This window comes from Arachis stenosperma, chromosome 10, assembly GCF_014773155.1.
Source record: "Arachis stenosperma cultivar V10309 chromosome 10, arast.V10309.gnm1.PFL2, whole genome shotgun sequence".
In the NCBI taxonomy this organism is placed as follows: domain Eukaryota; kingdom Viridiplantae; phylum Streptophyta; class Magnoliopsida; order Fabales; family Fabaceae; genus Arachis; species Arachis stenosperma.
In genome coordinates, this window is record NC_080386.1 from 37,974,590 (window position 1) to 38,001,377 (window position 26,788).

The 26,788-nt window shown below is 40.0% G+C and overlaps 1 protein-coding gene, 1 non-coding gene and 1 pseudogene across 2 annotated transcripts; 1 reads left to right on the forward strand and 2 right to left on the reverse strand.

The window, feature by feature from the left end:
• Positions 1 to 3,498: 3,498 nt before the first annotated feature.
• Positions 3,499 to 3,621, reverse strand: LOC130959331 (small nucleolar RNA snoR2/U65; annotated as a pseudogene).
• Positions 3,622 to 20,048: 16,427 nt separating this feature from the next.
• LOC130958327 (small nucleolar RNA R71) lies at positions 20,049 to 20,156 on the reverse strand. Its single transcript, XR_009077455.1, has one exon. It is a non-coding gene; the product is annotated as a small nucleolar RNA R71 (small nucleolar RNA).
• A 5,486-nt stretch (positions 20,157 to 25,642) lies between these two features.
• Positions 25,643 to 26,161, forward strand: LOC130956985 (uncharacterized). Its single transcript, XM_057883900.1, has one exon. It carries the CDS (start codon positions 25,643 to 25,645, stop codon positions 26,159 to 26,161), a length of 519 nt encoding a protein of 172 aa, XP_057739883.1.
• The last annotated feature ends 627 nt before the right edge of the window (positions 26,162 to 26,788 follow it).

Here is a 26,788-nt window from a genome sequence, read left to right on the forward strand (position 1 = left end):
ATTATTATACCATATATAGAAATTGATAATAAGATTATAACGTCATATAGAAATTATATGTTTGGAACTTGTCTAGGTGTGATAAATAAGTTCATATATGAGTTGAAATTGAAAAGCTGTTAGAGAGATAACTAGTAAGTAATGTTCATATTTTTTCTTTTGAAGTTGTAATTTATCAAATTTTAAAATTAATTTTTAAAATTTTTTTATAGATTTTCATATCTTGACTTTTGAGATATTCTAGCGACAATTATATGCAACACAAGAAGTAATTAAGGAACATGAAAGAAAAAAATATTATAGAATATACATTGATTTATTCAAATTTCTAGGAGTTTGAATTGCATGTTTTTGGAGCTTCGAATCTTTAATAAAAAGTATAACAAATTAAAAAATTGTATCAATAATTTTTTGTTAATCTAATTGAACCAATCAATGTTATATGACTCTGTGAAACTTAGTTTTGAGTAAAAGTTGAATAATTAAGAATTTTAGAATACATAAATTGCTAAAACGATATTACTTAAAATTGATTGATGTTTTTGAAATAGATTCAAGAATTTGAAACTAATTCAAATATTTTGAACTTCGGTGGAGCGGAAAATAAATAATTTACCCATTTTAGGTTTGGCACTAAATATTTTTGTATGGATGAACTTTTAAGATATAGTTCATCTCTTGCGATGATGTAATACACCTTTTTTTTATGTAGTGAATATAACTCAGACGTCAAAGAACACGGTGGGTGGGTACCTGCAAAGATATTCTGACACTCAAGTTCAATAAATATTTAAGAGGTATAAAAATTCTATAGATATAGAATGTTAGTGATAGTTTATAGACATATAGCTGTCATAAAACTAATCCTATGTGTATATCCCTAGTTGAGATATAAGTACTTTTTAAGGTATAGGATTGCTGAATGAAATTGATGTTATGATTATTTGGTCATTAAGATAGAAATGATGTCATTAAACTCGTCGGTTATAAAGTTAGAATTAAGATAAATAAAATCGAGTTATAGTGTAACAGATTATCAATATTTTTGCTTTTTCATATAGTGTTTTAAAAGTTAAGGTTTATGATCCAGTAGTTTAAGATATAACTAAAAGGAAAAATGACTCTAAAAGATCGTTAGAAAGATTTAATTATTAAAATGGACCTTTAATATCAAAATTATTAATAAGGATTAATGTTTATAATATTTAAGAAGAAGGACCAAATTTTTTTATAAAAAGACAAATATATCATTAATTATTTCTTTATTTATTTTTCATAATCTTTATAAATATAAGGGTTAAGTACGATTTTGATCCTTAAGGTATAGGCTGAAAATATTTTTCGTCTCCAACCTTTTTTTGCATACAAAATCGTCCGTGAGGTTTAACTTAGTTTTAAAATCATCATTTCTACCAAAATTTTAATTTTTATTACTAAATTACTCTTAACAAAAAAATTATAAATTAAAAAAAGGAAAAAAAAAACAGAACGGATAAGAGGGAAGAAGGGGGGATCACGCGAGGGGGGAGGAAAGAAGAAGGGAAAAGGGGACGAGGCTTGGAGCCACCGTCGCTGTCGGGAATCAGAACGAGAGGGAGAGAGGAGACGCGAGCCTTGTCACTGTCGAAGAGCTCGTGAAGTGAGAGAAAATGCACGGCCAGTGAGAGGAAGAGGGGTGCCTCATCGCCGTCACGCTCTGCCACTGCCGCCGCTGCTTTTGGTCCTTGCCGCTGCTTCTGGTCCTCGCCACTACTTCACATCCTCGCCCTACTCCTCGCCGCTGGGCCTGTCCAGGGATCTATTTCTGATTTATTTTACTTCTAATTTTTTTTCTTTTGATTTGATCCTCTGCTTCTGATTCTGATTCTAAATTTATTGTTCTTGTACTTCTGATTCTAATTCTGATTTCATTGTTCTTATGCTTTTGATTCGGATTCTGCTTCTTTGATCTTATTGCGCTTCCATGAGTGGTTGTTTCTGCGTTTGTTTCTGCTTTTGTTTCCACGTTTGTTTCTACGGGATAGCTCCTTTGAGGGGCCAGAGGAAGAGGAACGACGACTGTGTAAGACAGTGCCTAGGACGGCGACAATGATGACAGCGATGAGGACCATGGAGGAGACTATGAGTATGATGAGGCGCTTGCAATTCTTTTTCTAGAAGGCTTGCTGCTCTACCTCGTCTACTTTGCCATACCCCTTGACTGAGTTTATCGAATCCATTAATCAATGAATCAGTTTTTTTCTGGTTCTCTTTTTTCCTTGGTTGGTGTTTACAAGTGAAGAGTAAAAACAGGAAAAGAAAGCTATAATATCTCTGTTTCTAGAATAGGAAGAGGTATCATTGGCTCTCTGTTTCTATTTCTATTTTTGCTTGTGATGAAGAAGAAGAGATGTTGTAATGAAGAAGAAGAAAAAGAAAAAGAAAAGGGTATTTTGGTCCAAAGGGAGATTTTAAAATTACGTTAAACCTTAGGGACGATTTTGTATGCAAAAAAAGATTGGAAACGAAAACATTTTTAGTCTATACCTTAGGAACCAAAATTGTACTTAACCCTAAATATAACTTTTATTCTTCCTAAAAGTTTGGACAATTTCATAGTTATTTATTTTTCTCACTTATTTTTTTATTTATGCAGTCTTCCATCCTTTCTTTCCTCCTTCTTTTGGTCTCTTCAAAAGCACAATCTTCTTCCAGCTTAGGCTTGTGAAATTAAATTAAATACTTGGATATCAAAACAATGATGCCCTCCTCATTAGTAAGACTTAATTAATTCTAAGGAAGCCAAACATTATTTGAGTGAAAGATAAGAAGTATAGCTTTTAATTTTGGGTTTGTCTACTTGAAAATTTTTTTGTAACAAATCCCTATTATGAAGATTAAAACTTTAATTCATCTTATTATGTCAATCTTAGCTAAAAAATTGATGAAAATGTAAAGCAATAGCAATGAATTTATCCAGAAATTTGTATCTTGAAACAAGGGATTATGATTTCAACGATCTTCATCTAGTAATTTGATTTTGGCCCTAAGTGGCGGTCAAGTGACTATGAAATAAGCCTCCACTGTTGACTCTATTAAAGAGCCTCTATCCCTCTTAAACAATAATTATGTATTGACTTTATTTTAAATCTTTAATCAATAATATTTCCAACAACTTCTTAACCTAATCAAACTAATTCCAAATATTAACTCTTGTCAAGAAATTGTTACTATAACTACCAATTGATGTTTATAGTTTGATAGGTTCCCATTCTACACACTAACCAAATTAGGATTGTTAATTAAAATATTGAATATTACTAAAATTCTTTAGTTTAATAACACCAATTAATCTGATTATAGTTTTGTTAATCATCAATGAATGGAAGCCCCATTAAGCCAGAATTTGACATCAAGGATAACAATTTTTAGACGGTAATTTCAATTCGGGTTAGTCCTCATTAGCTCCATTCAAATACACAAAATATTCGAGATAAAATATATAAAAAAAAAAAGTGAGAATGTAATCGCAGAAAACGGCTCCACAGATAAAGTATCGAAATCCGCAGGTTCCTATCAAGATGCGAAAGAAGTGAAACTCTTGTTCTTGGTCCAAGCTATCAGCAACGTGGGCATTGAACATAAACCCTAAATTAAAAAAAAAAATTAGTTTACACTTTAAGTTTGAAATTCTCAAAAAACTACTTCAAATCAAACACAGCATGGATATATATCCAACTTTAAGGGAGGTTATGCCAATTTTTTTTTCAAATAATATAAATATACACATAATTTATGTTGTATTTGCTGATTTACGTGATTTAAAGTGTCTATAAATTTTATCTTTGTTATTGCATTGTTTTTGTGACTAATATTAATTGATATACTCTTTGTAGACATGACGAGAGGTAGAGGCATCACGGATTGACCTCGTGGTTGTGGTAGAGGGAGGGGTTCTACTAGTACCCCTGGAACTTCTCAGTCGTTCGCCTCTACTAGGACTACCCCTGTGACATCATAGATTCACAAGCAATAGCTACACAGGAATAGCCGTTCATTATGGTCCCTAACCCCAACTACATAGCTCCTACTGCTGCGCCGCCCCGCAACCAAGAAGTCATCTGTCTACCTCATCAGAGTGGACTTCTCTACCACCTCTATCTGCTTACTAGCGCACTATCTCGACGACGACACCTCTAGCAACAGACACCGCGGTGCTAAAATCTTCTCATAGATTCTAGCCAGATGCCCCTCCACCACCTCCTATTGTACGGATAATGATTTGGCTTAATGGAACTTCAGCGTGAGTACTATTTTAAGTCTTTTATATGCAAACTATTTAGTTAGTCAGTTTAGTTTAGTTACACTCAATTTTCTAATTTTAGTGGATTTAGGTTGTCTAGATAGATTCGATTTAGGTTAGTAGGTTTGAACTACTTATTGTATTTGATAATTCTTGATTGTTAATGGATGTTGCTGCTTAACTCATATAATGCCATATAGATGAAACTACTAATCTTAATTAATTAAACTACTTATTGTTGATTGATGTATGTTGCTGCTTATTGTTGAACTACTTCAAAAATTTTTTAGTAAACTATAAATCTTAAGTTTTTCAGTTTGTGCCAAATAACAAAGCATGTACACAGGAGTGTACTAATGTCATCAAGCTGATGTACGACTATTCCGAGGGTTACCTGAAATGTTGAGGTTGATCTCGGACGAGATTTTATGGTGTGATCGGAGCCGTCTTGTCAGACTTGTTGGAACTGGAGATGTTGCTGGTTCTTCTACCACCGGAGGGTGGTGGTACCTGCAAGAGACTCCGATGCTTAAGTCAGTATGGGCTTTAGGCAAGTTTTTTGTAGTATTGGAGTGTGTGTTATCCCTGGGTGTTCCAGTGTATTTATAGTGGTGTGGAGTGACCTTCCTCGAGATAAGTTCGTTATCTTATCTTATCTTTTGTGGGTGAGATCACCTATGTTTTGGCCAGCCGCCTTTGGGTGGGTTGTGATCCTCTGCTTTGGGCCTCCTTGGGCCTCTATGGCGATTTGGCCGAGCTCTTTAGGAAGAGGTCGGTGATGAGCCAACCTTATAAGAGGTCATTCATTTTGTCTTCGTCCAACCCAGACCATATAGCTTGACCCAGGGTATGAACAGTGCCCTTGCTTGAGCTTGGACCTTTCCATGAGATCATGCTTTCTGAGCCTCGATCTCTTTGGGGAAGTCGTGCTCAAGCATCTTGTCTGGTCCACTCCTCCGTTCGTGAGTTTTGCGTGGTTTTTTAAATGCGAAGCGAATTTTTGCTTTTTGCTCCTTTATTGCTGCGTTTGTTCCTCGAAGGGGTTACCTTCTTGGGAATATGCACGTGCTTTTGTTGCCTATTAATTGGGCTTTCATTTTGTTTTTTCGTTTCTTTTCCCTCTTTAAACTTTGTTTGAAATCAAAGAAGAGGTTTTGCTTTTTTCAGTTTCCTTCTCTCTTTTGCAAAACTTTGTTTCTCTGACCCCTTCGATTTTGCCCCTAAGCTTGCTTTTTTCTTGAAGTTTTGCTCTTGGATTGTTCGTGCATTTCATTTGCTCAGCGAAAGAAGCTTTCTTTCCTTCATCCTTTGTTTGCTCCAGCATCCAATATTGTTTCTTTCTTTGTTTTTCGGAGATTCTATCTCTCAGTGGTGGTTATTTGTAACTTGCTGCTTGCGCATTTGTCTTCCTGCCTTCTTCTCTTTTCCAAGTTGATTCTTCTATTTCATTCCTCTTTGTATTACTTTACTGTTCTGTTTTGCTTCTGATGATTGTTGCATGCTTTGTTTGTCTGAAATCTTTTTATCTTTGTTGCTTCATTTTTGTTGAAATGTCGATACTTGGGTGAACCATTTGCATTTTCTCTTTTGGGTTTTGGTGACGGGACTAGGTTTACTTTTGATTCCCTATATTCCTTCTTTTTTTGCTGCTTGCGCATTTGTCCTCCTGCCTTCTTCTCTTTTCCAAGTTGATTCTTCTATTTCATTCCTCTTTGTATTACTTTACTGTTCTGTTTTGCTTCTGATGATTGTTGCATGCTTTGTTTGTCTGAAATCTTTTTATCTTTGTTGCTTCATTTTTGTTGAAATGTCGATACTTGGGTGAACCATTTGCATTTTCTCTTTTGGATTTTGGTGATGAGACTAGGGTTTACTTTTGATTCCCTATATTCCTCCTTTGTTGTATCTGTGTTGTTGCCTCCAAGGAATGTTCCTGGGTGTTGGTGATAGTTTTCTTCTTCTTGCAAACCCTGGGATGCCCTTTTGTTTGCTATGTGTTTGCTTCACTTTTTCGTCCTGGTTTTGATCTTGCCCAAGTTGTTTGGTAGTGACACTTCTTATTTTCTTGTTGTATGTGTATGGTTCTATATCTTCACGTAGAAATATTGTTGAGATGTCTACAAAGGTCCCTGCGGGTATGGCTAACTGGTTAGATTCCATAGTCTTAATGTGTGTTACTGTAGCCGACCCTGAGTACTGTGAGAAGTTTAGGAGGTTTCATAGGATCTGTAGTGGTAGGGATGATGAGAAGAATTATGAATTGGTGTCGCCTGACCCTGAGGAGAGGGTTAGCTTCCCTCCCTTAGGTCGGAAAGAGCGTCCCTTTTTCTATCCCTATGATTACTTCTTTTCCCAGCTAAATATTACCATTCCTTTTACTTCCTTCGAAACCGAGCTCTTGTGGAACTGCAATGTGGCCCCTTTACAACTTCATCCGAACTCTTGGGCCTTTATAAAGATTTTTCAATTGTTATGTCAAGAACTAGGTGTTCATCCTTCCCAGCCCCTTTTCCTTTACCTATTTGTGCTGACCAAACCGGTAATGGCCAAGAAGAAGGCTTCTTGGATCTCCTTCCAGGCTACCCAGGGGAGAAAGGTTTTTTTCCATGTATGATGACTCATTTCGTGACTTTAAGAACTTCTACTTTAAAGTCCGAGCTGTTGAGGGAGCTCGCCCTTTTTTTCTGGATAAAAATGATGAGCCGACCTTTCCTTTATGGTGGCAAAAAGATACAGTAGTTCTCAAGTATCCTTGGAAAAGTTTAGATGAGGTAGAACAAGCTTTTGTAAATGTTTTAAAGGAGCACTGGGGGGAGCCTTCTCATCTGGACACTAAGAGATTTCTAGGAGATCCTTTCCTCCCCCGTACCGAACTAGGTAGTATCCTACTTCTTTCTTCATAGAGAAGGTTTTCTTTTATTGCTTATGATCTTGTCATTTTTCTACTGTGTGATTTTTTTCCTAGCTTTTTTTTCAGAGACGATGGCATCTTCGGAGTCGATGAAAGCTTTTCGCAAAGCAAAAAAGGCGGTGGCTGTCCAGAACTTGTCGAAGAAGACATTGGGGAATGTGTATTCAGCACAGTTGCCTCCGAAGAAGCCGGCGGCTGAGTTTCATGGTTTGAGGAAGATTATTCTGACCCCGCGAGTTCGGACAGTTCCGTCTGACCCGTCTCAGACGACCTCTAGTGCTGCCTTCTCTCCTACTTCTGCTGGTTCCCCTCCCAAAAAACAAAAGACTGTTGGGACTTATAATTTAGACGACAAAGAGTTTGATGGTATGGCCTTTGCCACAGAGTTGATTGCTCCTTATGGTCAGGTTTCGGCTGACGATGTGTCAATCCTTTACCATCTCGATTTTATATTGAGCAATAGTGTTCGGATGGCCAATCTTAACGCGGCCTTATCTCGGGATATTAAGGAATCCCCTGTTCGTGCCACTAAAGCTTTTCTAGAGGATGCCAAGGCTGATTATAACAGGGTGAAGGGTCTGAAGGACGAGCTGGATGCCAGGGTTGTTTAATTGGAGATGGATGTTGAGAAGGAGAAGTCTCAAGCTACTGAGGCAGAGGCGGTTGCTAACTTGGCCGAGGACATGGCCAAGAAAGCCAAGGAGAGCTATACCCGGACCTATGCCGAGTTGTTGGAAATGAGGGAGAGGCTTCAATCTGCTCAGAACGATTACGCCGAGCTTCAAGGCCATATGGTGAGTAGTATGACCGATATGTATGAAAATCTGAAGGCCCAGGTCCGGGTTCTTGCTCCAGACGTCGACCTCTCTCTTTTCAGCATGGACAACGTGGTGGAGGATGGCAAGATTGTTCCCCAGATGATGAGGATGAGGGTCCTCCCCCTGCGCTACCGGCCAAGGCTTCTACAGCTTCAGCTTCTACAGCCCCTTCTGCCGAGGTGGTCCCTCTCGAGCCTGACCTAGATATCTTGACTGGCTCAGATGGGGTTGTTGGAGCCATCCCTATCTCGACGATCCCTCCTTCTCCTCAGGATGCAGCTGCTGATGCGAATTCGGATCCTTTATGATTCCCTTGTTATATATTTGTTTTGATTATGTATTGGTATAGTCTGTCCTGTGGACTTGTTGAACTTTGTTGGTTTCTGTAGGTTTCTGTGGATGACCTTGCTTGACACTTAGTTGCTTCTTAGTAACTTTTGCTTTTTAATCAAAAACACATTTTGGCTTCTTGGGTTGCTTTTAAGCAGCTCTTGAGCCTTTAATGTTTTTAAGTTTGTTTTGCTTGATATGTCGATTTAGCTTTTGAGATGCCTTCGGTTTCAACCCTTGCGTGATGATTTTGACGACGCAGTCCCTTTGTGGGCTCTTTTGGCTATGTTGTCCTTATGATATGCTGTCCGGGCTTTTTAGTCGAGTCCCAATAGTTTGTAGGTACAAAACCTTTTCGGTTTGTTTGGACGACTTTTTTAGCCTTGTTTTGAGATTATGCTTTTGCTTTTGAGTAGTATCTCCTTTCAGGAGTTTTGTACCCTTTTAGCTAGGCACTTCGGCCCTGGGTTTTTCGACCTTTTGGACTTTTACTTATTCTCTTTTTTGAGGTCGTATTTGTCTCTTTGGGTCGCACCCTTTTGGTGTCGACCTGTACGCCTTTACTATACGGGCCTTTAGTCGTATTCCAACAACTTTTTAGGTAGTGTTCCGATGGGGAACCTTTTCTTTATAGTTTGTTTGGACGACTTTTTAGCCTTCTTCCGACTTGTGCTTTTGCTTTTTAAGTAATGTCTTTTTTCAAGACTTGTACCTTTCAGCTAAGCACTTCTGGCCTTGGCGAAATGTTTTTGTTCCTTTTCAGTGATCCTTTCATTGGTCCGACTTCTCTGTCGGACCTTTTTAAGTTATTTTTAGTAATCCCATTTTTAGTTAGACCTCGTCAGGTCACTTTTTCTGGGTTACTTTTTATAACTTCTTGCATTAACTTGCTTCTATCGCTTCACCTTGCCGACCTCTTTTAATCGAGCAATGAATTTTGCGTTTTACGAGCTTAGATTAATGCGTCTTGGTAGTAAACATTTTAGGGAATCTATAACTTTCATTCAAATAATAATAAGATAAAAATATAAACAAAAGTGTGTACATGTGAGTGCTTACCCTTCTAGGTCGGGCAATTTTTTAGATCTCAATCTGGTGCCTCATTAAAAAACCTTTATAGGAAAAAGAGTGCGCCTTGAACTAAGTCTTTACTATTTTCTAGCTATAGTACCTTTTTAGGTTACAGGCATGTCATGACCTTGGTAGCTCCCACACTTCGAAGTCAGCCACCCTGTAGTAACCTTTCCCCAGTACTTCTATAACTCGGTATGGTTCTTTTCAGTTGGCTACTAGCTTCTCTTTAGCTGATCAACCTGCTCCAATATCATTTCAGATTAAAACGAGATCGTTGGTGGTGAAGCCTCACTGGATTACCTTTCGATTATACCTTAAAGCCATTCGACGCTTTAGTGCTTCCTCTCTAAACCGAACTCTTTCTTGGACTTCTGGAAGTAGGTCGAGCTCTTCCCTTTGAGGTTGGAAGTTGGTATCTTCGCTGTAGAGGATCACTCTAGGGGATCCTTCTTCTACTTCTACGAGAATCATTGCCTCCATTCTGTAAGCAAGTCAGAAGGGTGATTCTCCAGTGGTAGAGTGTGGTAGAGTGTGGTGTTGTCCGAGGGTTACCTGAAACGTTGAGGTTGATCTTGGATGAGATCTTCTGATGTGATCGGAGCCACCTTGTCCGAATTGTTGGAACTGGAGATTCTGCTGGTTCTTCTATCACCGGAGGGTGGTGGTACCTGCAAGAGATTTCGATGCTTAAGTCAGTATGGGCTTTAGGAAAGTTTTTTGTAGAATTGAAGTGTGTTATTCCTGGGTGTTCCAGTGTATTTATAGTAGTGTGGAGTGACCTTCCTCGAGATAAGTTCGTTATTTTATCTTATCTTTTGTGGGTGAGATCACCTATCTTTTGGCCAGCCGCCTTTGGGTGGGCTGTGATCCTTTGCTTTGGGCCTGCTTGGGCCTCTACGCAATTTGGCTGAGCTCTTTAAGAAGAGGTCAGTGGCGAGCCAACCTTATAAGAGGTCGGTCGTTTTGTCTTCGTCCAACCCGGACCGTATAGCTCGGCCCAGGTGATAAACCCCATTTTTAGGGTTTATCTTGTATTGAATTTAGAGTATTTTGATAACCTTTTCTCGCATTTAACCTATGAATTAGCATGGTTTTGTAATCTCTCCCGTATTTGTGCTTAAGTGTAAAAACATGCTTTCTAAGCCTTATTTTGATGAATTCTAATTCATCCTTAATTCCATAAGATACCTTGATGTGTTTGCTAGTAATCTCAGGTTGAAATAGGCTAGGTATGGATCAAAGGAGCAAGGAAGGAAGCATGCAAGTGGAGAGAAGCACAAAAAAGCCAAAGAATTAATCTCGGCCAAGCACGCGCACGTGCACAAGGCGCTCGCGCGCACATTGTGGAATAAGCTAGGGACGCACACGCGTACCGTGCGTGCAAGCGTCGTAGCCCGCACGTGATTTTGTTATTGCAACATGTGCCTGGCGATTTTGGAAGGTTTCAGCAACCAACTTTGGCGCCAATTTGCATATAAGAACCAAGGATTGAAGGGGATTAACACACATTCACACCCATAGACTCATTTTACATCTTTTGTAGATATTTTTAGTTAGTTACATTTGTAGAGAGGGAGACTCCAACTTCTCTCTAGGATTCATCTTCATTTTGTCAATTCTCAACCATTCTTTGGTGAGATCTATTACAACACTCAATTTACTTTGTTCATGTTGTAGATCCTCTTCTCTAATCTCAATTAGTGTGTGTAATTGTTCAATTCTCATAGATCTTAGGTTTAACTTTGTGTTTTGGGTTCTATTAATTCATTGAAGATCTCATTTTCATTGTTGTTCATTCTTGATTGTTGTTAATCTCTTGTGTTGAATTACTTTGATTCTGAACCTTTTTCTCAATTTTACTATGTCTTTCATTCTTGCTCTCCACATGTTTGAGAAAATGCCAACTTTAGATGTGGAGTAGCATCCCCTCACTTGGCCTAGTGGTTGAGTCATTGGAGACACTTGAATAGTGGATGTCAATTGTTGATTGAGAATTGAGAATTGCTAATTGACTTAGAGTGCACTAAAGCTAGACTTCCCTAGGGTAAGACTAGGACTTGTGACTTGAGTTAATTACTTTTACTTGACTTTCCTCTATGATTAGGGGTTAACTAAGTGAAGCAACACTCCTTTGTTATCACAATTGAAGGAAGCTATAGTGATGGAACTTCCAATGTTCAACCTTGGCCAAGGCTTTTGATATTGATTGATTGTTGTTTTCTTTTATTAGCACTTTTACACCACACTCTTCAAGTCACGAAAGATCACTTAACCAATAGCATGCATCCTTGTAGCATTCCTAGGGAAGAACGACTCGGGACTAATACTCTCGGTTATAGATTGTAGAATTGTTTGATGATGGATTTTGCGTCGGTTTAGACTATACTACGATTGATTACTTGATAATTTCTATACCGGCAAAAAATCAATCATCAAAATGGCGCCGTTGCCGGGGAATGCACATGAGTGCCATGTTTATGGTTAATGTAAATATGTGAATATTGTGAATATGCTTGTCTTTTGTTTGTTTGTTAGTTTTCATTAGTTTTAGGTCTCTATTAGTTTTGTTCCTATTTGCCACTATGAATTCTCATCCTTGTGGTTTTGGATATGACTATGACTATGTTGTAGGCGATAAAAACTTGAATGATGGCTCACATTATGGGAGAGATGAATTCCTAGGAAGGGAGCCATATCCATATGAGAAATCATCATGGCAACCTTCCCCTTCAAGTTACTATGATGGTAATCCTTCCTATAATGCATATCATTCCTATGGATATGATGATTCTTATCATGGTTATACCACTCAACCACTATCATTCTATGCACCATATTCCCAAACCACATCTTATTTCCACCAATTGCCTACATATGATCCAAATCTATATCCTCCTTATGCATACCCTTGTGACGATTATGAACAAGAAACCCTTGGATCACCACCACTCCAACATCTTTACCCTCCACACCAAGTTCCCATGGATGATACACTTGGTATCATTCTTCAAGAGCAAGAAGAGCTCCAAACCGCACTCACTTGTTTCACCTCTACTCTCCAAGAATTTATGTTCCGTATAATCCCACCTTCTACCAACAACCAAGATGCCCTTCCACTGCCAAGCTTTGATGAACCTCCTTTCCAACCATATCATGATTTCTCCTTTCCGCCACAAACCTCCACGGAAAAAAATCCATATCCATCAATCCAAGAGCCAAAGGATCCTCTCAAGGAAGAAATGAATCGGCTTCAAGCAACCATCTGTCAAAAGATGGATTCTTGGGATTCATATCACAAGCAAAATGGGTTCACGGATGGTTGTGAAAAAGCAACCAAAGAGGGAGGTAGGAGGGAGACTTTAGAGTCTCAAGTTGAGCACAAGGAAATGAAGTGTGTGTTGCAACAAGCGGAGGAAATGAAGATTGTTGAAGATAAAGAAGTGGAAGAAGACCTAGAGGAGGTTGAACAAGAAGGAAGTTCCATCAACGAAAATAACTCTACATCAAGTGACAATGGTGATCTTGTTGAAGCTTCTCCCATCGAATGTGAAACCGATGTTGAGGAGGTTACGCAACCTCCAACACATGACTTGATCAATGATAAAGGTTTGGAGGAAGTTAGCAAACAAGAAGAATTTAAAGAAAGCTATCAAAAGATGGAAATCATCATGGAGAAGCCAAAGGAAGTGGAACCTACAATGTCAAGACCATTGGATACCTTCCTTGCTAAGTTGCCGTCCCAATTACAAATTGAGTGGGTAATCATCTCATCCTTTAATTTTCTTGGCCCATATCAATATGCGTTGTTAGAAACGGATGGTCAACTTAGAACTCTTTGTGGGTTAGAGAGTAAGAACGGATTAGATGTTGGTGGACAATTGGAATCAAGGTGCATAAAGGATGGAAGATCAAACTTAGAGTTTCAAAAGTGGAGTGGAGCCAAATTCAATGGAACTAGGATGATGAGTATGAGTTACAAGGAGAATTCAATAAGTTTGTCACCCTATTGGAAGCATGAAGATCAAGAAGAAAAGGAGTTGACAAATAAAGTATGGGACCCCGGAACATACATAGACCACTATCAACTTAAGGGTCTCGTTACTTACTTAGGCCCCCTTGAAGGCCTTGTACGTTTAAATTGGGATCCCGGAGGCTATTGGAAGTGCAAACACTGGTGGGGATTCGAAGAAGAGTTCAAGCATAAGCCACCCTAGCAAGGACTCCATCAAAATGTCCAACTTAAGGACTTAAACTAAAAGTGCTAGGTGGGAGACACCCCACCATGGTACACTCTTTCCACTCTCCTTCAATTCTGTTTAATAAGTGATTTGAGTTACCATTGTAGGTAGGTCTTCATTTCATAATTAGTTTGTTTGTGTACATTAATTGCTAGCATATTAACATGTATGTTGTGCTTAGTAGAAATGGAATAAATCTCAAAACCAACAAGCATTTTAGAAAGTGTGTGTTTTTTTTACTAAATAAGGAGTTATAGGCACCATGGGGAATCTTTTGGGCAATTTAGAGCTTTTAGGCATTTTTCCTGCTCAAAAAAAAAAAGGGGGTGGACGCGCGCGCACGCTATACGCGCACGCTTCCATGAGTGGATGCATCATCACCCATATTCCAGAGAGTTAGGCCTCTCCTAGGCCAGCGTTGTGCCTCAAGCCCAATTCATTCCACGCTGACGCGCACTATGTGCGTACGCGTCCATACAGCTATAGGGAAATGCACGTGTACGCACACCTGCCGCGTACGCGTCGAGCTGCTGCTGCAACTTCTGGGCCAATACCCAGAGAGTCGCGCTGGATCTGGGCCAACTTCAAGCCCCAGCCCAACTCAACTCGCGCGGACGCGTACATGCCGCGTGCGCGCCCATACGCCAAGAGAAGAAAAGGACGCGAGCGCACGCATCGCGCTTGCGCGCCCTATGGTAAACTGTCAATACACGCAGACGCGCACATGCCGCGTGCGCGCAGGTTTAGTAGCGCAACCTCCAGGCCATTTTCCAGAGAGTTAGGCCTGATCTGGGCCAACTCTAAGCCCCTAGCCCAACTCCAAGCACGCGTGCGCGCATAGTACGCGCACGCGTCCTTGCCTATTTTGATCATCCACGCTTGAGCGCATTGTACGCGCACGCGTAGGTTTCTAGATTCTTCAATGCACGCGGACGCGCAAGGTGCGCGCGCGCGTCGATTCAAAAAGATGATAACCTAATGCGCGACGCGCAGTGCGCAGTCGCGCACTTCCCCCCTTCACACCATTTCCATCTTCTTCTTCCCACTTCAGCCGCCGCTGTTGCTTCGCCGGCAGCCACCACCGCACGGCCAGCCTCTTTCTCCCTCTTTCATCACCACCCAACCCCTTCTCTCTCTCTCTCTCTCTCTCTCTCTCTTTTCTCTCTCTCTCTCTCTCCTCCACTCACTCTCTCCTCCTCGGTCGAACCTCAACCACCGCGGTAACCGTCTTCACCGCCACCATCCACGGCGGCGCGGACCTCTGCCTCTGCGCTCAGAGTTCTCCCCCGTCCATTTTCGGTCAATCCCAATTTTCCCTTCCCTTCTCAGATTCTTCTCCCGCTCCCAGGTTCCCGTTCATACTCTAGTTATTTTTAACTGTTCAATTTTGTTAGCTTTTGTAATTTTCTGTTAGTTAATTTGAATTCAGTTTGCATGTTAGGATTAGATAGAAATATCTGCTGTTAGGTAGCTAGGGCTGGATAGAGGATTCTAGGCCTGATAAGTGCTCCGTTTGTATTTATTTTCTGTTTGTTTGCTTGTCTGATAAGTGCCACTTTTGAGTTGCTCTGTGTGCAATTTGTGTTGCTAAATACTATCTCATTGCCGTTGTGCTTAATTGATGTTGTAATCATGCTGTTTGCACTATTTTGCTATCCGGGAATGTCCACTTTTAAGCCGAGATACTGCCCAATTTTCAAGAAAATTAATTCCATTTTGGTCTTTATCATAATTTTGGGCTAATTCTCGTTACTTTCGACTTCCGGGATTTGCATTAAACATTTTGAACTTGATTTCTATGACTAGCCACAACCCCTCTCTTATTGAGCCTAAATATCATCATACCACTAATTCACTTTTCTAACTTACTAATTTCTTTAACCATTTAACTGCCACTCACATTTAACCCTCTTTAACCATTCTTTCAAAAGTATGATGATAGTATCGCTTAATGAATTAGAGTTGTGACTTTATTGGACATTGCATTCTTGGTTTACTTGTTCGCTTATGCTTACTTGTTTACCAATTTACCTTTCAAGTTCAGTTCACATCATGATTGTTTATTGGCCAAATGATATCCTGAACATGCTTTCTTTGCTCCGTGCTAAATGCTTAATTGCCCATATTCTATTCTATTTTTCAGGATGTCAGATAAAGGGAAAGGAAAAGCATCATCTTCCAAAAAGAGGAAGAAAACACCAAACCCCACTTTTGCTTCACTGCTTGCCTATGCTCAAAACCCTCTAAATGACATAGATAAAGCAAACGAATTACTACCGGCTCAGGATACGATCAAATTTCCCAATCTTTACTGTGAACTCAGATTCCCAAGCTACAATTCAAAGAATCTGAATACCGAGAAGAAGCTGGTTATTCCATCGGATTTGACCGACATCATCCACCAGCGTATTGACCGGATGGGTTTGGCTTTTCTGGATAGGGAACTGAGCCGGGTGAATCGATCTTGGGTGCAGGAGTTCTACTGCAATTTCTTCCGCCATACCCTTGATTCGGTACTTGTTAGGGGGATTGAGGTACCCATCACAGAGCAGGCCATAGAGGATGCCCTTACCTGCCGGCCTAAGACCAGTGACACTGATGCATTCATGCAGGCCGAGATAGACCTTCATTGCATGACTTTTGATTTTGAGGCATTGAGGGCAGTGGTAGCTACTCCGGATGCTCCTTGGGTTATGGATGCCTGATGAGCGGATAATTTGTACGCTTTTTGGCATTGTTTTTAGTATGTTTTTGGTAGTTTTAGTTGAATTTTTATTATATTTTTATTAGTTTTTAGTTAAAATTCACTTTTCTGGACTTTACTATGAGTTTGTGTGTTTTTCTGTGATTTCAGGTATTTTCTGGCTGAAATTGAGGGACCTGAGCAAAAATCTGATTCAGAGACTGAAAAGGACTGCAGATGCTGTTGGATTCTGACCTCCCTGCACTCGAAGTGGATTTTCTGGAGCTACAGAAGCCCAATTGGCGAGCTCTCAACGGCGTTGGAAAGTAGACATCCTGGGCTTTCCAGCAATATATGATAGTCCATACTTTGCCCAAGATTTGATGGCCCAAACCGGCGTTCAAAGTCACCTACAGAATTTCCAGCGTTAAACGCCGGAACTGGCACCTAAATGGGAGTTAAACGCCCAAACTGGTATAAAAGCTGGCGTTTAACTCCAAGAAGAGTCTCTACACGAAAATGCTTCAATGCTCAGCCCAAGCACACACCAAGTGGGCCCGGAAGTGGATTTTTATGTCATTTACTCATCTCTGTACACCCTAGGCTACTAGTTTTCTATAAGTAGGACCTTTTACTATTGTATTTTCATCTTGGTTCTTCTGGTTCCCTCTCTGGGGCCGAAACCAATGATCACTTTTGTTCTTATGTATTTTCAACGGTGGAGTTTCTACACACCATAGATTAAGGTGTGGAGCTCTGCTGTACCTCGAGTATTAATGCAATTACTATTGTTCTTCTATTCAATTCCGCTTGTTCTTTGTCCAAGATATCACTTGTTCTTCAACTTGATGAAGGTGATGATTGACACTCATCATCATTCTCACTTATGAATAAGGTGACTGACAACCACTCTTGTTCTACAAGCATACGAGGCTCTAGTGAATATCTCTTGGATTCTTTAACCGGAATCTTCGTGGTATAGGCGAGAACTGATGGCGGCATTCAAGAGAATCCGGAAGGTCTAACCTTGTCTGTGGTATTCTGAGTAGGATTCAATGATTGAATGACTGTGACGTGCTTCAAACTCCTGAGGGCGGGGCGTTAGTGACAAACGCAAAAGAATCACTGGATTCTATTCCGGCCTGATTGAGAACCGACAGATGGATAGCCGTGCCGTGACAGGGTGCGTTGAACATTTCCAATGAGAGGATGGGAGGTAGCCACTGACAATGGTGAAACCCTTGCATAAGCTTGCCATGGAAAGGAGTAGGAAGGATTGGATGAAGACAGTAGGAAAGCAGAGAGACGGAAGGGAAGGCATCTTCATACGCTTATCTGAAGTTCTTACCAATGAATTACATAAGTATCTCTATCTTTATCTTTTATGTTATTTTCGTTCATCACCATATCCATTTGAGTCTGCCTGACTAAGATTTACAAGGTGACCATAGCTTGCTTCATACCAACAATCTCCGTGGGATCGACCCTTACTCACGTAAGGTATTACTTGGACGACCCAGTGCACTTGCTAGTTAGTTGTGCGAAGTTGTAGTGATCACAATTTCGCGCACCAAGTTTTTGGCGCCGTTGCCGGGGATTGTTCTTGTGTATGGACAACTGACGGTTCATCTTGTTGCTTAGATTAGGTATTTATTTTTTTTCAGAGTTCTTAAGAATGAATTCTAGTGTTTCAAGGTGATGTTCTTATCATCACCAAAGCTGATTGATCCTCATCAATTTAGCTCTTGAATGCAATGTCTTGCTAAAGCTTAGCTAGCTATGTCTAATTCCTTTAGACTAAAGCTTTAGACTAACATTGCATGATTCCTGGAATTCTCATTAAGAATTTTGATACCTTTATTTTCTTCTTTTCACTTAATTTTCGAAAAAGCACAAAAAAAAATTACAAAATCATAAAAACCAAAAATATTTTATGTTTCTTGTTTGAGTATAGAGTCTCATTTTAAGTTTGGTGTCAATAGCATGTTTCTGTTGTTCTTGCATTTTTCGAATTTATGCATGTGTCTTCATTAATCTTCAAGTTGTTCTTGATGATTTCCTTGTTTTGATCTTTGAATTCTATTGACTTGAGTGTTTTGTTGTTTCTCATATGCATTCTCATTTTGTTAAGTGTCAATAGTATACAAACTGCTAAGTTTGGTGTCTTGCATGCATTGTTATTTGATTTTAGTTGCATTTTGATTATTCCTCATTATTAAAAATCCAAAAATATTTTTAATTTGTGTCTTCTCAAGTCAATAATACAGAGAATTGAAGATTCAGAACATACTGCAGAGGAATCACACAGAAAAAGCTGGGCATTCGAAAATGCCCAGTGAAGAAGACAGACTGGCGTTTAAACGCCAGCCAGGGTGCCTGGCTGGGCGTTTAACGCCCAAAAGGGTAGTAGTTTGGGCGTTAAACGCCAGAATGTGCACCATTCTGGGTGTTTAACGCCAGGATGGCACAAGGGGGAAGATTTTGTTTTCAAATCAATTTTTTTTCAAGTTTTCAAAGTTTTTCAAAATCAAATCTTTTTCAAATCATATCTTTTCAATCAAATGTTTTCAAGATCAATTTCTTTCCTTTTTCAAAGATACTTACTAACAATTAATGATTTGATTGAACATTTCAAGTATGTTGCCTTTTCTGTTGAGAAAGGTTTAATGTTTGAATCATATCTTTTCTTGTTAGGCAAGTCATTAATTTTTAAAATCAAATCTTTTTAAAATTGTTTTCTAATCATATTTTTTTTTAAAATTATTTTCAAATCATATCTTCTCAATCACATCTTTTTAAAACCAATCATATCTTTTTAACCACATCTTTTTCAAAATAGTTTCCAATCAAAACTTTTTTATTTCTAATTTCAAAATCTTTTTCAAAAATCACTTGATTTCTTTTCCACTCTTATTTTCGAAAATCAATTAAGTGTTTTTCAAAATGTTTTCAAAATCTTTCACTTAATTTTCGAAAATTACTTCCCTTCTTCTCACATCCTTCTATTTATAGACTAACACTATTCCTTAATGCAAAATTCGAACTCCATCTTCTTTGATAAGTTCGAATTTTCTACCTCTGTCTTCCATTTTTCTTCCTCTGACACTTCAAAGAATCTCTATACTGTGACATAGAGGATTCCACATCTTCTTGTTCTCTTCTCTTTCATATGAGCAGGAGCAGAGACAAAGGCATTCTTGTTGAAGCTGACCCTGAACTTGAAAGGACCTTGAAGAGAAAGCTAAGAGAAGCCAAAGCACAACTCTCTTTAAAGGACCTGACCGAATTCTTCAAAGAAGAAGAACACATGGCAGCCGAAAACAACAACAATGCCAACAATGCAAGGAAGGTGCTGGGTGACTTTACTGCACCTACTCCCAACTTCTATGGGAGAAGCATCTCTATCCCTGCCATTAGAGCAAACAACTTTGAGCTTAAGCCTCAATTAGTTTCTCTAATACAACAGAATTGCAAGTTTCATAGACTTCCATTGGAAGATCCTCATCAGTTCTTAGCTGAGTTCTTGCAAATCTGTGACACAGTCAAGACTAATGGGGTTGACCCTGAAGTCTACAGACTTATGCTATTCCCTTTTGCTGTAAGAGACAGAGCTAGAACATGGTTGGATTCTCAACCTAAAGAAAGCCTGGACTCATGGGAAAAGCTAGTCAATGCCTTCTTGGCAAAGTTCTTTCCACCTCAAAAATTGAGTAAGCTTAGAGTGGAAGTCCAAACCTTCAGACAGAAGGATGGAGAATCCCTCTATGAAGCTTGGGAAAGATACAAACAATTAATCAGAAAATGTCCCTCTGACATGCTTTCTAAATGGAGCATCATAGGTATTTTCTATGATGGTCTCTCTGAACTATCCAAGATGTCTTTGGATAGCTCTGCTGGAGGATCTCTTCATCTGAAGAAGACGCCTACAGAAGCTCAAGAGCTCATTGAAATGGTTGCAAATAACCAATTCATGTACACTTCTGAAAGGAATCCTGTGAACAATGGGACTAGTCAGAAGAAAGGAGTTCTTGAGATTGACACTCTGAATGCCATATTGGCTCAGAATGAAATATTGACTCAACAAGTCAATTTGATTTCTCAAAGTCTGTTTGGAATGCAAAATGCACCAGGCAGTACTAAGGAAGCTTCATCTGAAGAAGAAGCTTATGATCCTGAGAACCCTTCAATGGAAGAAGTGAATTACTTAGGAAAACCCTATGGAAACACCTATAATTCTTCATGGAGAAATCACCCAAATTTCTCATGGAAGAATCAAGAGATACCTCAACAAGGTTTCAATAACAATAATGGTGGAAGAAACAGGTTTAACAATGGCAAGCCTTTTCCATCATCTTCTCAGCAACAGACAGAGAGTTCTAAGCAGAATACTGCTGACTTAGCAACAATGGTCTCTGATCTAATAAAGACCACTCAAAGTTTCATGACTGAAACAAGGTCATCCATTAGGAATTTGGAAGGACAAGTGGGTCAGCTGAGCAAGAAAATTACTGAACTCCCTCCTAGCATTCTCCCAAGTAATACAGAAGAAAATCCAAAAGGAGAGTGCAAAGCCATAAACATGGCCGAATATGGAGAGGAAAGAGAGGAGGTGGACGCCACTGAGGAAGACCTCAATGAGCGTGCACCAATCTCCTCTGAGTTCCCCAATGAGGAACCATGGGAATCTGAGGCTCAAAATGAGACCATAAAGATTCCATTGGACTTACTTCTGCCTTTCATGAGCTCTGATGAGTATTCTTCCTCTGAAGAGGATGAGTATGTCACTGAAGAGCAAGTTGCTAAATACCTTGGAGCAATCATGAAGTTAAATGACAAGTTATTTGGAAATGAGACTTGGGAAGATGAACCTCCCTTGCTCACCAAAGAACTGGATGACTTGTCTAGGCAGAAATTACCTCAAAAGAGACAAGATCCTGGGAAGTTTTCCATACCTTGTACCATAGGCACCCTGACCTTCAAAAAGGCTTTGTGTGACTTAGGGTCAAGTGTGAACCTCATGCCTCTCTCTGTAATGGAGAAGCTATGGATCCTTGAGGTACAAGCTGCAAGAATCTCACCAGAGATGGCAGACAACTCAAGGAAACAAGCTTATGGACTTGTAGAGAATGTTTTGGTTAAGATTGAAGACCATTACATCCCTACTGATTTCATAGTCCTAGAGACTGGGAAGTGCATGGATGAATCTATCATCCTTGGCAGACCCTTCCTAGCCACAGCAAAGGCTGTGATTGATGTTGATGGAGGTGAACTGATCATTCAAGCGAATGAAGAATCCTATATGTTTAAGGCTCAAGGATATCCCTCTGTCACCATGGAGAAGAAGCATGAAGAGCTTCTCTCAAATCAGAGACAAACAGAGCCCCCACAGTCAAACTCTAAGTTTGGTGTTGGGAGGCCACAACCAAACTCTAAGTTTGGTGTTGAACCCCCACATTCAAACTCTAAGTTTGGTGTTGGGAGGTTCCAACATTGCTCTGATCATTTATGAGGCTCCATGAGAGTCCTCTGTCAAGCTACTGACATTAAAGAAGCGCTTGTTGGGAGGCAACCCAATGTTTTATAATTAACTATTTCCTTTTGTTATTTTATCTTTTTTGTAGGTTGATGATCATAAGAAGTCACAAAATCAATGAAAAAAGCAAAAACAGAATGAAAAACAGGAAGAAAAACAGCACACCCTGGAGGAAGAACTCACTGGCGTTTAAACGCCAGTGAGGCTAGCAGTTGGGCGTTTAACGCCCAGTCTGGCACCATTCTGGGCGTTTAACGCCAGAAAGGGGCACCAGACTGGCGTTAAACGCCAAAAAAGGGTAAGAACCTGGCGTTAAACACCAGGAATGGGCACTAGCCCGGCGTTTAACGCCAGAAATGCCTCAAAACGTGATTTTGAGTGCCATTTGGTGCAGGGATGACTTTTCCTTGACACCTCAGGATCTGTGGACCCCACAGGATCCCCAAACAACCCCACCACTCTCTCTTCTTCTTCACCCATTCACCAATCACCTCAACATCTCTTTCTCTTCACCACTCACATCCATCCTTCATAAAACACCACTTCTTCCCCTCTTTTGGCCTAACCACAAAGCCATCTCCCTCTCCTCCATTTCTTCTTCTTCTACTCTTTTCTTTCTTCTTTTGCTTGAGGACGAGCAAACCTTTTAAGTTTGGTGTGGTAAAAGCATTGCTTTTTGTTTTTCCATAACCATTTATGGCATCCAAGCCGGTTCAACTGAGAAGGCATGACCTCAAGCCCATCACTAAGAAGAAGATGGAGCAAACAAGAGACCCCTCTCATCATGAGATCCCTGAGATATCTCAAGGGATGCACTTTCCTCCACAAGACTATTGGGAGCAACTGAACACCTCCCTAGGAGAATTAAGTTCCAACATGGGACAACTAAGGGTGGAGCACCAAGAACATGCCATCCTCCTCCATGAAATTAGAGAAGATCAAAGGATCATGAGAGAGGAGCAACAAAGACAAGGAAAAGACATTGAGGAGCTCAAGCACTCCATAGGATCTTCAAGAGAAAGAAAGAGCCGCCATCACTAAGGTGGACCCGTTCTTTAATCTCCTTGTTCTTTATTTTCTGTTTTTCGAATTTTAGTGCTTTATGTTTATCCATGTTTGTGTCTTATGATCATTAGTGTCTTAGTGTCTATGCCTTAAAGCTATGAATATGAATCCATCACCTTTCTTAAATGAAAACTGTTTTTATCACAAAAGAACAAGAAGTACAGGATTTCAAATTCATCTTTAAAACTAGCTTAATTAGTTTGATGTGGTGACAATACTTGTTGTTTTCTGAATGTATGCTTAAACAGTGCATATGTCTTTTGAATTTGTGGTTCATGAATGTTAAAATTGTTGGCTCTTGAAAGAATGATGAAAAAGGAGACATGTTACTGAGGATCTGAAAAATCATAAAAATGATTCTTGAAGCAAGAAAAAGCAGTGAAAAAAAAAAGAGAAAAAGAAGGAGAAAAACGAAAAAAAAAGGGAGAAAGAGAAAAAGAAAGAAAAAAAAAAGAAATAAAGTTGTGATCCAAGGCAATAAGAGTGTGCTTAAGAACCCTGGACACCTCTAATTGGGGACTTTAGCAAAGCTGAGTCACAATCTGAAAAGGTTCACCCAATTATGTGTCTGTGGCATGTATGTATCCGGTGGTAATACTGGAAGACAGAGTGCTTTGGGCCACGGCCAAGACTCAATAAGTAGCTGTGTTCAAGAATCATCATACTTAACTAGGAGAATCAATAACACTATCTGGATTCGGAGTTCCTAAAGAAGCCAATCATTCTGAATTTCAAAGGATAAAGTGAGATGCCAAAACTGTTCGGAGGCAAAAAGCTACTAGTCCCGCTCATCTAATTTGGAGCTTAGTTTCATTGATAATTTGGAGTCTATAGTATATTCTCTTCTTTTTATCTTATTTGATTTTCAGTTGCTTGAGGACAAGCAACAATTTAAGTTTGGTGTTGTGATGAGCGGATAATTTGTACGCTTTTTGGCATTGTTTTTAGTATGTTTTTGGTAGTTTTAGTTGAGTTTTTATTATATTTTTATTAGTTTTTAGTTAAAATTCACTTTTCTGGACTTTACTATGAGTTTGTGTATTTTTCTGTGATTTCAGGTATTTTCTGGCTGAAATTGAGGGACCTGAGCAAAAATCTGATTCAGAGACTGAAAAGGACTGCAGATGCTGTTGGATTCTGACCTCCCTGCACTCGAAGTGGATTTTCTGGAGCTACAGAAGCCCAATTGGCGCGCTTTCAACGGCGTTGGAAAGTAGACATCCTGGGCTTTCCAGCAATATATGATAGTCCATACTTTGCCCAAGATTTGATGGCCCAAACCGGCGTTCAAAGTCACCTACAGAATTTCCAGCGTTAAACGCCAGAACTGGCACCTAAATGGGAGTTAAACGCCCAAACTGGTATAAAAGCTGGCGTTTAACTCCAAGAAGAGTCTCTACACGAAAATGCTTCAATGCTCAGCCCAAGCACACACCAAGTGGGCCCGGAAGTGGATTTTTATGTCATTTACTCATCTCTGTACACCCTAGGCTACTAGTTTTCTATAAGTAGGACCTTTTACTATTGTATTTTCATCTTGGTTCTTCTGGTTCCCTCTCTGGGGCCGAAACCAATGATCACTTTTGTTCTTATGTATTTTCAACGGTGGAGTTTCTACACACCATAGATTAAGGTGTGGAGCTCTGCTGTACCTCGAGTATTAATGCAATTACTATTGTTCTTCTATTCAATTCCGCTTGTTCTTTGTCCAAGATATCACTTGTTCTTCAACTTGATGAAGGTGATGATTGACACTCATCATCATTCTCACTTATGAACAAGGTGACTGACAACCACTCTTGTTCTACAAGCATACGAGGCTCTAGTGAATATCTCTTGGATTCTTTAACCGGAATCTTCGTGGTATAGGCGAGAACTGATGGCGGCATTCAAGAGAATCCGGAAGGTCTAACCTTGTCTGTGGTATTCTGAGTAGGATTCAATGATTGAATGACTGTGACGTGCTTCAAACTCCTGAGGGCGGGGCGTTAGTAACAGACGCAAAAGAATCACTGGATTCTATTCCGGCCTGATTGAGAACCGACAGATGGATAGCCGTGCCGTGACAGGGTGCGTTGAACATTTCCAATGAGAGGATGGGAGGTAGCCACTGACAACGGTGAAACCCTTGCATAAGCTTGCCATGGAAAGGAGTAGGAAGGATTGGATGAAGACAGTAGGAAAGCAGAGAGACGGAAGGGAAGGCATCTTCATACGCTTATCTGAAGTTCTTACCAATGAATTACATAAGTATCTCTATCTTTATCTTTTATGTTATTTTCGTTCATCACCATATCCATTTGAGTCTGCCTGACTAAGATTTACAAGGTGACCATAGCTTGCTTCATACCAACAATCTCCGTGGGATCGACCCTTACTCACGTAAGGTATTACTTGGACGACCCAGTGCACTTGCTGGTTAGTTGTGCGAAGTTGTAGTGATCACAATTTCGCGCACCAATGCCGATAACACGGCACCCAAGGGGATGCACTTTAGTTATCTGAGCCGAGAGGCCAAGACTTGGCAGCAGATATTCGCTCATTACGTCATGCCTACGACTCACTTCACAGAGATCCCAGTTGCTATGTTGATCTTGATCAGCTGTGTGATGGAGGGGAAAGAGGTTTATTACCCCCAGCTGATCAGGCGGTTCATGTGAAGAGCCCACATCCAAGGTCTCTTTCCTTTTTCGGTCTTGGTCACTCAGATGATTCAGCGGGCCGGAGTTCCGTGGCACCAGGATGATGTATCACCACCTCCACCGCTCCCTCAGAAGGAGCCAGTTACTATTCCGTGGGGATCTTGGGTGCACGAGAGGCCCGCCTCGCGCCGCCGATCTCGAGCCAGAGCAGCAGTTGAGGGAGCTGGACCCTCTTCTTCATCAGCCCCTGCAGGGGCATCTACCGCAGCCGCACCTCAGCCGATTTACATGTTAGTTCAGCGTCTCTTCCAGTACATGGAGCGCAGCCAGCGCCAGATCATGCGTTGCCTGGATCGGATTGACCAGATGTTTGTGGCCCAGGGCCTTGAGCTGCCCCCTCTACCAGAGTCTTCCGGTTCCGATGAGGAGACCCATGAGGAGGAGCATGCAGATTTACAGACTGAGGGTATTCATGCGGATGAGCCAGCACATATAGAGGCACCACCTCAGACACAGGAGTCTCAACCGGTACCACAGCCACAGCCAGAGCCTATCGGTGTACCTATCCCTGATCCTCAGGATTAGCATCGAGGACGATGCTTGATCTTAAGTGTGGGGAGGTAGCCGGTGGCATCATTAGATACCGGTGAACATTTTGGCCATTTTTCTAGCTATCTTATTTTGCATACCCTTTGTATATATTTGATGTATTTTGAGTTTACTTTTGGATATCTTTACTGCTTATTTTGGATTTTAGATATTTTGATACTTTTGGATATTTTTAGATGTTTTGGATGATAGATTCCATACTTTAGTTGGATTTGTCTTTATGCATTTTGCATATCTTCTTTCGTATATTTTTCTTTTTAGTTTGTGGTTGTGATTAGAAATCATGTTTTAAGTGAAACTTTGTCACCCTTTTTGTATAAGAAATTGGTTTTAAGTGAAAAAAGAAAGGGTAAACTAGGGAAAATTTTTGAATTTTTCAATCACAACAATGCTTAGTCAAATATTGAAATTTCCCAAGAATTTTTAATTATAGGGCATAGGGCACCAACCTAATTGATTGAAGAAGCTATATCTCTATGCAACTTGCTTGAATTCATACTTTGTGAAGCATGTATTGAATTAAGAACACAAGCTTGTGAGACTTGAGCCTATTGATGTGGTTACATTTTATAACCACTTATTTTCCATTCTTGTGTGAAATTG